The 12838-nt window shown below is 44.4% G+C and overlaps 1 protein-coding gene across 7 annotated transcripts in view; it reads right to left on the bottom strand.

Moving 5' to 3' along the window:
* The window catches only part of zdhhc8b (zinc finger DHHC-type palmitoyltransferase 8b), a 75326-nt gene that overhangs the window by 19458 nt on the left and 43030 nt on the right, over nucleotides 1-12838 (bottom strand). The window contains exon 2 of one of the 7 annotated variants that reach the window (XM_061766546.1): nucleotides 622-660. The exons of 5 other annotated variants lie outside the window; for them this stretch is intronic. In XM_061766546.1, the coding sequence (XP_061622530.1) occupies nucleotides 622-660 (39 nt within the window). Of the gene's footprint in view, nucleotides 1-621; nucleotides 661-1172; nucleotides 1299-12838 lie in introns of those variants that run through there. One more of the 7 variants, XM_061766550.1, reaches the window with a different exon arrangement.

Here is a 12838-nt window from a genome sequence, read left to right as displayed (position 1 = left end):
CACGCACACACAGCTCTCTGGAGAACAGAGCAATCCTCTCAGCCCGCAGCTGACACCATGTGGGATGTCGTAGGGTTTGAATAAGGCTGAGCATGTTGTTTGTAAAAGCTGATGATCACTGATGTGACGTGCTAAAATATGAATGGGACAAAGAGGAGCGCTCAACAAACTTAAAACCGCCCTGTTTGTTAGAACAGACTGCATTATAAATGACACTGTGTTCCGTCATGTGCTGGCACTTAATAGATCAGCTGTTTGCCTTCCGTTCAGAGTGGTTACTTGCTGAAATAACAACCATCAAAACCTCGCAAAAAAAAAAAAAAAAAGCAAAGAAATCCTTTTAATTTCCACTGCTATCAATGGTGATATATTTGAAGGTTAATTTTTGCTGCTAGGCAGCACAGTGGCCGACCCATTAGCACATCTGCCTCACAGTTCTCAGAATTCAAATTTCGGCCTTGCCTGTGTGGAGTTTCCATGTTTTCTCCCACATCCCAAAAACATGCATGGTAGGTTAATTGAAAACTCTAAATTGCCCGTAGGCGTGAATGTGAGTCCAAATGATGGTTTGTTTGTGTGTGCCATGTGATTGGCTGGTGACCAGTTCAGGGTGTATCTCACCCAGAGTCGGCTGGGATAGGTTCCAGGATGCCCGCGACCCTAGTGAGGAAACGCAGTTAAGACAATGGATGGATGGATCAGTTAATCAGCATAATGAACAATTAATCAGTCAGTTTGAAGCAAACAACCAAGTTCTGTGTAAGACGGGTTGGCAGATAGCCTTTAGCTCCAGACTTTTTTCTGCCGAGAGGCCTGGAATCAGGTCATTCGAATTTCTCGAGCTTATCTACGTCACTAGCGAAGATCTCTGCCTTCCCTTTCCGTTCCCAAGCCAGCGCTGTCAATATAACAAACGTGGGTCTTCTACACGGAGGCAACCAATCAGAGGAAAGGGGGCGGTCAAAGCAGATACAAAACTGGGTCAAGCAGAAATAGCTGTCAGGGGGGCCTTTTCTGGACACTCGTATGACAAAACCAAGGTGTTTTTTTAAATGAAGGCTGGAGGTCTAAAATAAATACAGGACCTTTAATATTGTGAGTGACTGAATACTTGTTTTCATTTATGTGACAGCAGTTTTTTTATTTTTTTTTTATACTCCACAAAAGCTTACCTTATTTCGCCACTTGTATGACAGTTAAGAATGATAAAAAGCATATGAAGCCACCAGCCTTCAGCAAGCCTCCCTCTCCTCACTAACCCTTCAGCTATAATCGATTTCTATGAATAAAAAATGGTCTGAAGTCGTTATTGAAGCAGAGGATGCATTATTGCATCAAAGAATGTAGTTGGAGACTGAGACTAGAAGTCGTTTATGTTCAGCTTGTCCTCTCTAGTGTTCTAGTTGATTGATGTCTAGATCCACCCGGTGGGGGTGCAGAGGGTGTTTGGCTGGGCCACTGGCTTTGGATCCCTGCGGTCTCCGACAGGTGGCTGCTTTTGGGTCGCATCAGTTGGGCCGGTGGACCACCCAGGGCCCCTCGGTGTGGGTTGTGTCCCATCCACTGGGCCGCTCTCGGGTGGGCTCCTGGGCCCGACCCCACCTCTCGGCTGGGTGGTGTGGGGTTCTCAGCCCCCGCGGTGCAGGTGCAGCAATTACAGGTGACTTCTAAAGGTTATTGTGCATGCGAGACTGTCAATTCACTTGCATGTGTCCACAGATACTCACCTCTGGGACTTATTCGCTTGGTGTGGTGCTACTCACTCAGTGCGATAAATAACTCATAACTATGCAAACTTCCAGGGTATCCCCTCACTTGCACTCTATTTCGAAAGATGTTTAAAAAATTTACATAGCCACTCCCACCACACATCAGTTGTACAGTAGGGTCTATTACCTCTGTCCTGCATGCCACCCCTCCTATCCTTGTCCTGTTCTGTCCTATCCTTCCTTCACAGGGTGTAGCGCTACTGCCCCATACAACACTTGAATCTAAAGTGTCAATTGTACTAAGCATATATTGATTTACTTTCCTCATCTTTCTTACAGCTAATGTCCTGTCTTTTGTTGGCTTCTCTTCCTATACTATGTAGTTATCTTTTCACTGTTTTTCTTTTTTTTTTTTTTTTTTTTTTTTGTCACTTCCCTTTAAAACTTTGTTATGTCTGACTGAAATTTTCAATAAAAATTCATCAGAATACAAAGAACCACAGTGGCATCTTAAAAACTCCAGTGTGGCACAGTAAAGCTGTTCTGCCATAAAAGGGATAGAGAGCCTCCTTTCTGCTTGACCTAACAGCCGAACAGGACACGAACAAACAAATAAATAAACAAACAAACAAATAAATAAATAAATGAGAATAGAGCTCTTAAATTGTCAGTAACGTGAAGCCTGGCAACAGATAGCCTTTGACATGCCACAGTGCTTTCAATTCAGTTCCATGCTAAGCTGATTTTGATAAACACCTCCTCCATCTCTCTGATTTATAGTGATCTAACTAACCCCAGTGACGCCGTTCGACTTGAAAGATAAATATTATTGGATATTCAAAATTGTAATATAAAATGCTTAACTCTAAGCAATCATACAGTATATGATGCTGCAAGGCTCAGTGCATGGACTGAAAGATGAAAAGATTGAGGCTACTGTCAGATTGAATATACTGTAGATTTAGGACTAAACACTACATTTGACTAGGGCAGTTCGGCAGCTCAATGACAAACTGGACCACACTTATTTTACTTTTACACAAAATTTCAATACTAATGGATTTTACTGACTAAGATGACCCCTTAAAAATATTGGATGTCTGACAAAATGTAGTAGTATGTTTCTTCAAATACAATTGGTCAAATCATTTTGTGTGTGTGTGAACAACGGTATTAATTGGAGAGCAATAAATATTTGCTTTTTGATATGACCGTTAGAACAAGCAAAGGAACATTGTCCTCTATCAGTGAAACCTTTCAAAAAACATAAAGAAACAAATACTTATACTAATTTCTATGAGATGGCTCTCGTGTTAAGTGTATTTTTGATGCAATGAACTCACCTATGATCTCACTGTAAGAAAAATTCAATATTTCAGAACTAGTTCATGTTTTGATTTTATTAATTCACCTTGTCCGAAAGTGCCAAATTGTTCTATGTTGAGGAATGGCAACACTACTAGGAGTCATTAAAATAAATATTTAACATTTTTTATGGACATTGTACATGATGGACTGTTGGCATTACGCAATAAAAGCAAGTGATTTATCTCAGGCTATAATTTATAGGAGTATGAGAAAGAGTGGAAAATAATGGTTGATAACTTTAGTTGTTCACCACCTTCCTGGTCTCCTAATTGCTTACCCTACCCTTCTGTTGTCCTCTTTGCCACTTTTGAATTGTGCTCTCAAATAATCCAACATATTTCTCTCCAAAAGCAGCCATTTCACATGCGATGTCAAATCCAGTTGAAACTCATGGGCTGTCAATCTGGTTTAATCTTCACACATGAGTAATTACAGCACAGGTGTCAAATAGTGGCCCGGAGGCCAGATCCGGCCCGCCACATCATTTTATGTGGTCCGCAAGAGTGTGCATCGACTTTGTGTTTCTTGCTAAAATACCAAATTTGCAAATTGTCTTCACTTTTAAAAATATTGAGATATTGCAAGCATTTTTTTTTTGTTACCAACCCCCCTTTTAAAATAAATGGATTAATACTGTAGTTGAACAAACAGTTTTTACTGGCTTCTGATTTCAAAACTAATTACCTATTCATTTGTGTATATGTGATCATATGAGGCAATCATACATTCATATGAGTTCACAGCCATAACAGCCATCCGAGTGAAACCCTAACTAAGATGTGGCCCACGACAAGAGTTTGACACTCCTGACTTCTAGTGTCGAAATGTGGGAATGATTTATTGCATTCAAATTACAGCCACTAAATATCAAAATCCAGTAATGGTACTGTTAGAGGATTAAATTAGAGGATTAAACCAGAGAATTTTATTAATTTAGAAAATCTTGAGCCTCTCTACTCTTAAATGATTGAATTGCACAGATTTAACATGAATTAACCTCATCTCCTGTGACTGTGCCACACTGATGTGTGAGCAAAAAAATTTCAAAAGGATAAAATGTTCTTCACGTCAAGCTCAAAACCACTCTTATTTCCATCCAGCGTTCCTTTCCTCAGTTGTTTCCCTTAATCCATCATAAATCACGAAGTGGAGGCAGGTGCTTTCACTTCACCCGAAGCCCACTTCCCACACTCCTCCTCCATCTACTCTTCCTCCTCCCCAAAACTCATCAGTGGCCCCTTCAGATCTTCAGGGATTTTAATTGCATATTGTCAAACAGTTGTTGTTTTTTTTTTCCCCCCTCACGGAAGGGTGGTGATCTAGATCTGCTGATGGGAGGTTTTTCTCTCTCTCTCTCTCTCTGGCACACACACACACACAAACACACATGCACACTGCAATAAGCATATGCAAACAAATGTATGCACTAACATGCATGAGCAAGCCTCAGTCTCGTGGATTTTGCGCACGTGCATTCGCAGAGCTGGAGAGAAGAAAAGCAGGGCGTAGAGTCTCAGAGGAGATGGCGTACGGCAGCTTTGCAATGATGCCATAGTCCTCCTCTGTTTGGCTAGCTGCAGTGAGATATGTGACTGAATATTTTGCAAGCTTACCAGAGCCACAAAAGAAACAAATGTAGTCTACTGCGTCTTCAATCACGACACGCCAGTATGTGGTTCAACATCCTACGGCCTTGCAGAGGAAACAAAGAGACCCATTGATGTAGTGAGCAGCAACAAGACAAAACAATGATTCTTTTAAGCCCCAGAGGCTGGCAGCACTGGGCAGGGTCCCACCAGTGTACTATGGGAACTTAGGAACAAAGAGGGGTCCAGACTGAGAATGGGGGGTGCGGTCAATAAATTTGGTTGACCTGCTGTCAATGGAGGCTCTGTAGCAGATTACAGCACTGGACAGCATGAGTTCACATATGTGAGTGGAAGCATTCACAGCAACACTGTTAACATAATTGATATTACAGCAGTGGTAACATTTAAAAGGAGACCATCAGTATGTTCTTTCACAATTCACATGCCACAGCTGTTCGTCGATTCAATTCAAAATTGTTGCCAGGGGATGTACGTAAATATACTGTAGGTTGTGTAAGTAAATATAGGCTGTTTACGCTAAACCCCCAAAGTGTCCAGGGTAACCCTAACCACCCAGAAACAGCATCATTCTTCAACAAACCCATGGACTGACTCTAAAACGGAATTGTACCAGTGATTACGCTAAAAACAGTGCATCTCTCATAATGATTCTATTTCAGGCGGGTAGGACGTTTGGAGAGGGCTTGGGTTTATGGTCCAACGGCAGATGTAGACATCCATTTATTTATTTATTTATTTTTAATAAGAAATTATTTTTAATCCTCAGAGGTCATGAGGAAAAAAAGGATTGTCTGTTTGTCTGTCTGCCAGTCCATCTGTCCTCTCTAGGATACTTGAAATGGCATTCAAGTCAGCAGAAGAAAAAAAATAATGCTAATTTAGAATTTTCAGATTCAAATCATAACAAATTTAAGAATAACATCCTAATGCAGGCCCCTCCTTGAGCTGTCACCTTATCGTGGTGGAGGGGTTTGTGTGTCCCAATGATCCAAGGAGCTAAGATGTCTGGGGCTTTATGCCCCTGGCAGGGTCACCCATGGCAAACAGGTCCTAGGTGAGGGACCAGACAAAGCACAGCTCCAAAAACCCCTATGATGACAAACAATTCAGGAAGACGTTTTCCCTTGCCCGGACGCAGGTCACCGGGGCCCCCCTCTGGAGCCAGGCCTGGAGGTGGGGCTCGAAGGCGAGCGCCTGGTGGCCGGGCCTACAACCATGGGGCACAGCCCGAAAGGGTAACGTGGGTCCCCCTTCTCATAGGCTCACCACCTGTGGGAGGGGCCATTGGGGTCGGGTGCAGTGTGATCTGGGCGGTGGCCGGAGGCAGGGACCTTGGCGATCCGATCCCCGGCTACAGGGATGTGGAATGTCACCTCTCTGGCAGGGAAGGAGCCCGAGCTGGTGTGTGAGGTCGAGAAGTTCCGACAAAATATATTCGGGCTTGCCTCCACACGGCTTGGGCTCTGGGACCAGTCCTCTCGAGAGGGGTTGGACTCTTTTCCACTCTGGAGTTGCCCACGGTGAGAGGCGCCGAGCAGGTGTGGGTATAGTTATTGCCCCCCCAACTCGGGGCCTGTACGTTGGGGTTCACCCCGGTGGACGAGAGGGTAGCCTCCCTCCGCCTTCAGGTGGGGGGACGGTTCCTGACTGTTGTTTGTGCCTATGCACCAAACAGCAGTTAAGAGTACCCCACCCTTTTTGGAGTCCTTCAAAGGGGTGCTGGAGAGCGCTCCTGCTAGGGACTCCATCGTTCTGCTGGGGGACTTCAATGCTCACGTGGGCAATGACAGTGAGACCTGGAAGGGCGTGATTGGGAGGAACGGCCCCCCACCCGATCAGAACCCGAGCGGTGTTCTGTTATTGTCCATAACGAACACCATGTTCAAGCATAAGGGTGTCCACACGTGCACTTGGCACCAGGATGATCGACTTTGTGGTCGTGTCATCGGAGATGCGGCCACATGTCTTGGACACTCGGGTGAAGAGAGGGGCAAAGTTGTCAACTGATCACCACATGGTGGTGAGTTGGCTCTGATGGTGGGGGAAGATGCCGGTCCGACCTGGCAGGCCCAAACGTATTGTGAGGGTCTACTGGGAACGTCTGGCAGAATCCCCTGTCAGAAAGAGTTTCAACTCCCACCTCCGGCAGAACTTCACCCACGTCTCGGGGGAGGCGTGGGACATTGAGTCAGAGTGGACCATGTTCCGCGCCTCTATTGCCGAGACGGCAGACCGGAGCTGTGGTCGTAAGGTAGTTGGTGCATGTCATGGCGGCAATCCCTGAACCCGTTGGTGGACACCAACGGTGAGGGATGCCGTCAAGCTGAAGGAGGAGTCCTATCGGGCCTTTTTGGCCTGTGGAATTCCTGAATGGGTACCGGCTGGTCAAGCGGAATGCAGCTTTGGTGGTCGCTGAAGGAAAAACTCGGGCATGGGAGGAGTTCGGTGAGGCCATAGAAAAAGACTTTCGGATGGCTTCGAGGAAATTCTGGTCCACTATCCGGCGTCTCAGGAGTGGAAAGCAGTGCACCATCAACACTGTGTGTATAGGGGATGGGGCGCTGCTGACCTCGACTCGGGACGTTCTGAGTCGGTGGGGAGAATATTTCGAAGACCTCCACAATTCCACCGACACGCCTTCCCATGAGGAAGCAGAGTGTGGGTTCTCTGAGGCGGGCTCTCTTATCTCTGGGTTTGAGGTCACCGAGGTGATTAAAAAGCTCCTTGGTGGCAAGGCCCCGGGGGTGGATGAGATTCGCCCGGAGTTCCTAAAGGCTCTGAATGTTGTGGGGCTGTCCTGGTTGACACGCCTCTCACGTGGACATCGGGGACAGTGCCTCTGGATTGGCAGACTGGGGTGGTGGTCCCCCTTTTTACGAAGGGGGACCGGAGGGTGTGTTCCAACTACAGGGGGATCACATTCCTCAGACTCCCTGGTAAGGTCTATTCAGCGGTGCTGGAGAGGAGTGTCCGTCGGAAAGTTTTATCTCAGATTCAGGAGGAGCTGTGTGGTTTTCGTCCTGGCCGTGGAACAGTGGACCAGTTCTACACCCTCGGCAGGGTCCTCGAGGGTGCATGGGAGTTCGCCCAACCAGTTTTGTGGACTTGGAGAAGGCGTTCGACCGTGTCCCTCATGGAGTCCTGTGGGGGGTGCTTCGGGATTATGGAGTAGCGAACCCCCTGATACGGGCTGTTCGGTCCCTGAACGACCGGTGTCAGAGCTTGGTCCGCATTGCCAGACAGTAAGTTGGACTCATTTCCGATGAGGGTTGGACTCCGTCGAGGCTGCCCTTTGTCACCGATTCTGTTCATTACTTTTATGGACAGAATTTCTAGGCGCAGCAGAGGCGTAGAGGGGGTCCGGTTTGGTGGCCTCAGAATTACATCTCTGCTTTTTGCAGATGATGTGGTTCTGTTGGCTTCATCAAGCCGTGATCTCCAATTCTCACTGGAGCGGTTCGCAGCCGAATGTGAAGCGGCTGGGATGAGAATCAGCACCTCCAAATCTGAGACCATGGTCCTCAGTCGGAAAAGGGTGGCGTTCCCTCTCCGGGTCGGGGATGAGATCCTGAGAAGTGGAGTAGTTCAAGTATCTTCGGGTCTTGTTCACGAGTGAGGGAAGAATGGAACGGGAGATCGACAGGCGGATCGGTGCAGCGTCTGCAGTGATGCGGACTTTGTATCGGTCCGTTGTGGTAAAGAAGGAGCTAAGGCAAAGCTCTCGATTTACCAGTCGATCTACGTTCCTACACTCACCTATGGTCACGAGCTATGGGTCGTGACCGAAAGAAGAAGATCCCGGATACTAGCGGCTGAAATGAGTTTCCTCAGCAGGGTCTCCGGGCTCCCCCTTAGATATCTCTATCCTATCGGTTGAGAAGCTCGGTCATCGGGAGGATCTCAGAGTAGAACCCCTACTACTCCACATCGAGAGGAGTAGGGATCCCCTCAGAAGAGCTGGAGGAAGTGGGCAGGGAGAGAGAAGTCTGGGCGTCCCTGCTAAAGCTACTGCCCCCGCGACCCAACCTCGGATAAGCGGTAGAAAATGGATGGATGGATGGCTGGCTGGATGGATGGATACTACTGCAGGTACCTTCTGCGGATGTACGCAGTGTAGCTCCACTGAGAGCTTGGCATAAAGTTTGTAAAAAAGAAAAAAAAAAGAAAACAAGCTCTCAGCAGAAGGAGGCGTCCATTAACCTAGCTCCGAGGAGCAGCACGGATATTCAAGATGGATGGCGACGGCGGCACAATGAATGGTAGAAAGTTTATCCAAAACAGCGTTAAAGATGACAAGGGCCGGCAGGCTAGCCAAATCACGCCAACCTATTACTGTCGTTCCAGTTCAATAGAATAAATAATAAAAAAGCAAATTGGATTTTTCATTTGTTGGACTATTATTTCTGAATAGTACAAAGAGTAACATTTTTATTCTGATTCAGAAGTCATTCATCAATATGAATAGCGAGGTTTCAGAGAGCAAGTCCAAGCCCTAATATTAGATTTTAGTTATTATATTATTATTAAACCGCTGACTGCACCAATTAGTAGGCACCAGGAGTACATATACTTGGCTTTTCAAAAAAACAAACTGCTGCCTTCATAAACAAATTTAATAAAAACATTTCATGAAACTGACTTTTCCAGACAATTAAATGCTCGGAGGCATACAAGAATTCGGTAAACAATTTATGAAAAGGTGTTGACTTGCGAGCTGCAGGTCTGCTTCTGGCCTTACTACAAGGATGCCACTCAATGCCCTTGATACTCGGGTCATGCCATCTGCTCTAGTTAAACCTGGGACTTTAATATGGTACTAACAGTTCTGTGAATTGTGCTCGAATGAAATTGTGTCACAATATGTAAGGTAAGGTCTGATCCGCTGATTGGGGTGCTGAGGTCGTTTTGTCCGTAGTAACCATTAACTAGGCTTTACACGATCAGGATTTTTGATCACCTATCACGTTTAATAAAACGATAACCAATCACCGATTCGATCACAAGATGGAGCAATGTGTCCATTTACATGACTTGTTCGTTTATTGTATATACTTGTGTACTGTATACTGAGTACTGTATCCATCCATCCAACCATTTTCTGTACAGCTTATCCTCACTAGGGTCATGGGCGTGCTGGAGCCCATCCCAGCTCAAAATTATTCTCTAGCATTGGCCACTGACATAAGTTTAGGTCAAATCAACATTACATGACAGAAATAATGTATGCTAACTTACTGTAATTAAATTACTTTATTGCAATTAAATCACTTTAACAAATACTGTTAATGACATGCTTACTCTAACTTTCTCACTGTCCGTTTGGCTTTTCCTTTCTTTTTTTCCCCCCATGCTGCGTTGCTTGAACGCGGCATGCTCCTCCTTGTGTACATTCTTCAGCTGCCCGATCAAATTAGTTGTGTTTAAGAATTTAGATGACGTTCCCCACGACGTACTTCAGTTGTGCACAGAGTGCAAATAACTTGCGTGTTGTTTGTCTGAGGCAACGCAAAATAGTCCCACACCGACGACGTGTTTTTTCACCGACAAGATTGAAAAAACTTTATTGGCCGTCAGATAGTTACAGTACTGCGCTACAAGACGTGACAAGGCTAAAAATAAACTAGCTTTTGGATTCATATGCGACGGCGACGCGGAGTTAAATGTCTTGTGCGGAGCTGATCGATGATGTCATTGAACAGATCGGCGAATGACGACATGAAAGCCAATCAGCATAAAATGCTAATTATCGGCCGATACCGATCACACCGATCAGATCACCGTAAAGTCTGCCATTAACCATATGCAGATATCAACCTTGATTCCCAGGTTCCACAGCCTCTTTACTGTAGTAAAGGGGTGTTAAGCACTACCCTTGCTCATGATATGAGTACACAGTATACAGATTTTTGAGAAGCATTACCATGTCAAATTTTCTGCTAATAGGACAAATCAACTGTTAGGGGTGGTTCACATGTTAAAAGCTGAGGATGTTTACTGAGACAAATTAAGTTGCTCTGTGCAGTTGCTAGTGTAGTAGTTCAAATTGCAGGTTTTTGTGCAGTGGGAATTGGATTTATACCCACTTTTTCTAAATTGTCTTGTGATTGACTAGCAAACACTGTGTATCCCCCTTCTCACTCACCCTCAAGTCAGCTGGAATAGACTGCATTTTATTCACGAGGGTTTTAATTAGAATTTCACTGGTGTTTAGTTTGAGGACCTCTGATTTAGACCAACGGTTTTGTGTTTGCAGAGAACGACTGTGTTTATAAATACACATGCTATGTATAGTCACATGTGATTTAGTCTGCTTGAAGCCAGACAAAAAATAAACCGGGTCGGCTGGGCGGAGCTAGCCAATATTCTGAAGCAATTAGGACTGGATATTTAAAGGTACAGGCAAAATGCATTATATGTTCTTTGGCCCACTGAACATGATCCACTCTGGTTATTTGAATGTAGACATTTGAAAACAGTTCAAATAAGACTAAAATGCTGGCAATATAACACCCAGAGATGATACTATGGCACTCAGTAGTTACACACCTCTCCTAAGGACTTGGGTCATAGCCAGGCTAAGGTTTTATGTCCAGAGGCACAAGTAAACCTCAATCAAACATGAAGCAATTTTTTGTTTTTATTATTTGCTTGTAGATCACTTGTGAAATGCAGAAGCACGCATTTACTATGTTTACCTGGAGTATGCAGTTTGACTCCAGCTTGCAATGTTACTCTATATTTAAAGTGTCTAACATACTGGAAGAGAGTATAGCTTTTTTTTTTTTTTTTTTTTTTGCAAAACACAGGACTCGCAGGTATGTTAATGTGTTGTCATTCAAGTTTATTCAAGGCTTCAATAATGATCAAGTACTGAACTGTATATGACAACATCATGTGCTGTGTTGTCGTGTTCGTTTTGCAGTTAGTGCCTGCAGATTTTAGGGGGAACGATTTTTTATGAAGACTCAATTATGATACTGTGTGATAATCACCACCGGCATTTGCCGAAAATATGCCATTTACAATTAATACATTATTCTCTGATAAATTGAGTAAAATGTCGAAAAAGGTCCCAGTGTTAATAAAGTGGGGAAAAAAAATAAACACTGAATTGAAATAGTTAAAATGTTACCACCTCAATCTTCAGTAAATAGTTTTAAGCAATCCTGCTAACAGACAAATGGTTAAACAAACAGTTTTGCAATTAACAACCTACATATTGGTGGATGTTCTCGAGCCTACCATAGAGAATCGATCCTTAAACAGTCTATGAAAATTAGTTTGAGATGCATGTTGCCAAATACCCTGAACAGATATGAACTTCAGACAGATGATGTTGAACTGCACGATTGTGACTCAAGGTGGAATATAAACTTGTTTATAAAGATTTTTGACCTGATTATCCCCAACAGTTTCACTATCGCTACACCCTGCCTTAGGCTCAGTACCGTTAGGGCCATTCACCTATTAATGTAACCTGGTTTCATCGAGCGGGTGGATGCTTTTCAGCCCAGCTGTACTTGTAATAGCAAACAAGCGTTCAACCACCAGCATTTTTTCCAGTTGGTTCAGGGAAGAATAATGAGTTCTACAGCCCACTGCCCCACATCAGAGAAGCCACTCACTTACAGTATATAGAGTATATACACTCCGAGGCAGTCATTAGGGCACAGGGTGTGGTGGTAGTACATCCCAGCTACACCAAAATAGAGCTCTGTTCTCTACTAATCCCAGATGAACAGGTGCTTCTATTTCAAGGACCAAATCCTCTCCAATCCACCCACTTAAATCCAAGTGCTTTCTCTCCTCTTCTAATATCATTGTGTGGATGTTTTTCCTCGTACTGAGAGACAAAAGCACAGAATCAGTGAGGAAATTTAACTGAGAAACAAAATCACTTTCACAGCCCTTCTCACTTGCTGGAAGAAAAGAATTAGTAACACACTCCATTTACAGAACAAATTCCTATTTTCAGGTTACCCAAAGCAGTTTTACAACATTGCCGCAGTCATATGTTCTCACAATGATGATGGTGCTGCCATGTAAGGAAAGTAACCGACATTCACACACTGATGACACAGCATCAGCAAAATCAGCTAGTGACACACAAATACACATGCATTACACGAGTGACTTTAAAAATCCAATGAA

This window comes from Phyllopteryx taeniolatus, chromosome 3, assembly GCF_024500385.1.
Source record: "Phyllopteryx taeniolatus isolate TA_2022b chromosome 3, UOR_Ptae_1.2, whole genome shotgun sequence".
Lineage (NCBI taxonomy): Eukaryota > Metazoa > Chordata > Actinopteri > Syngnathiformes > Syngnathidae > Phyllopteryx > Phyllopteryx taeniolatus.
This window is presented reverse-complemented; position numbering and strand designations above follow the sequence as displayed.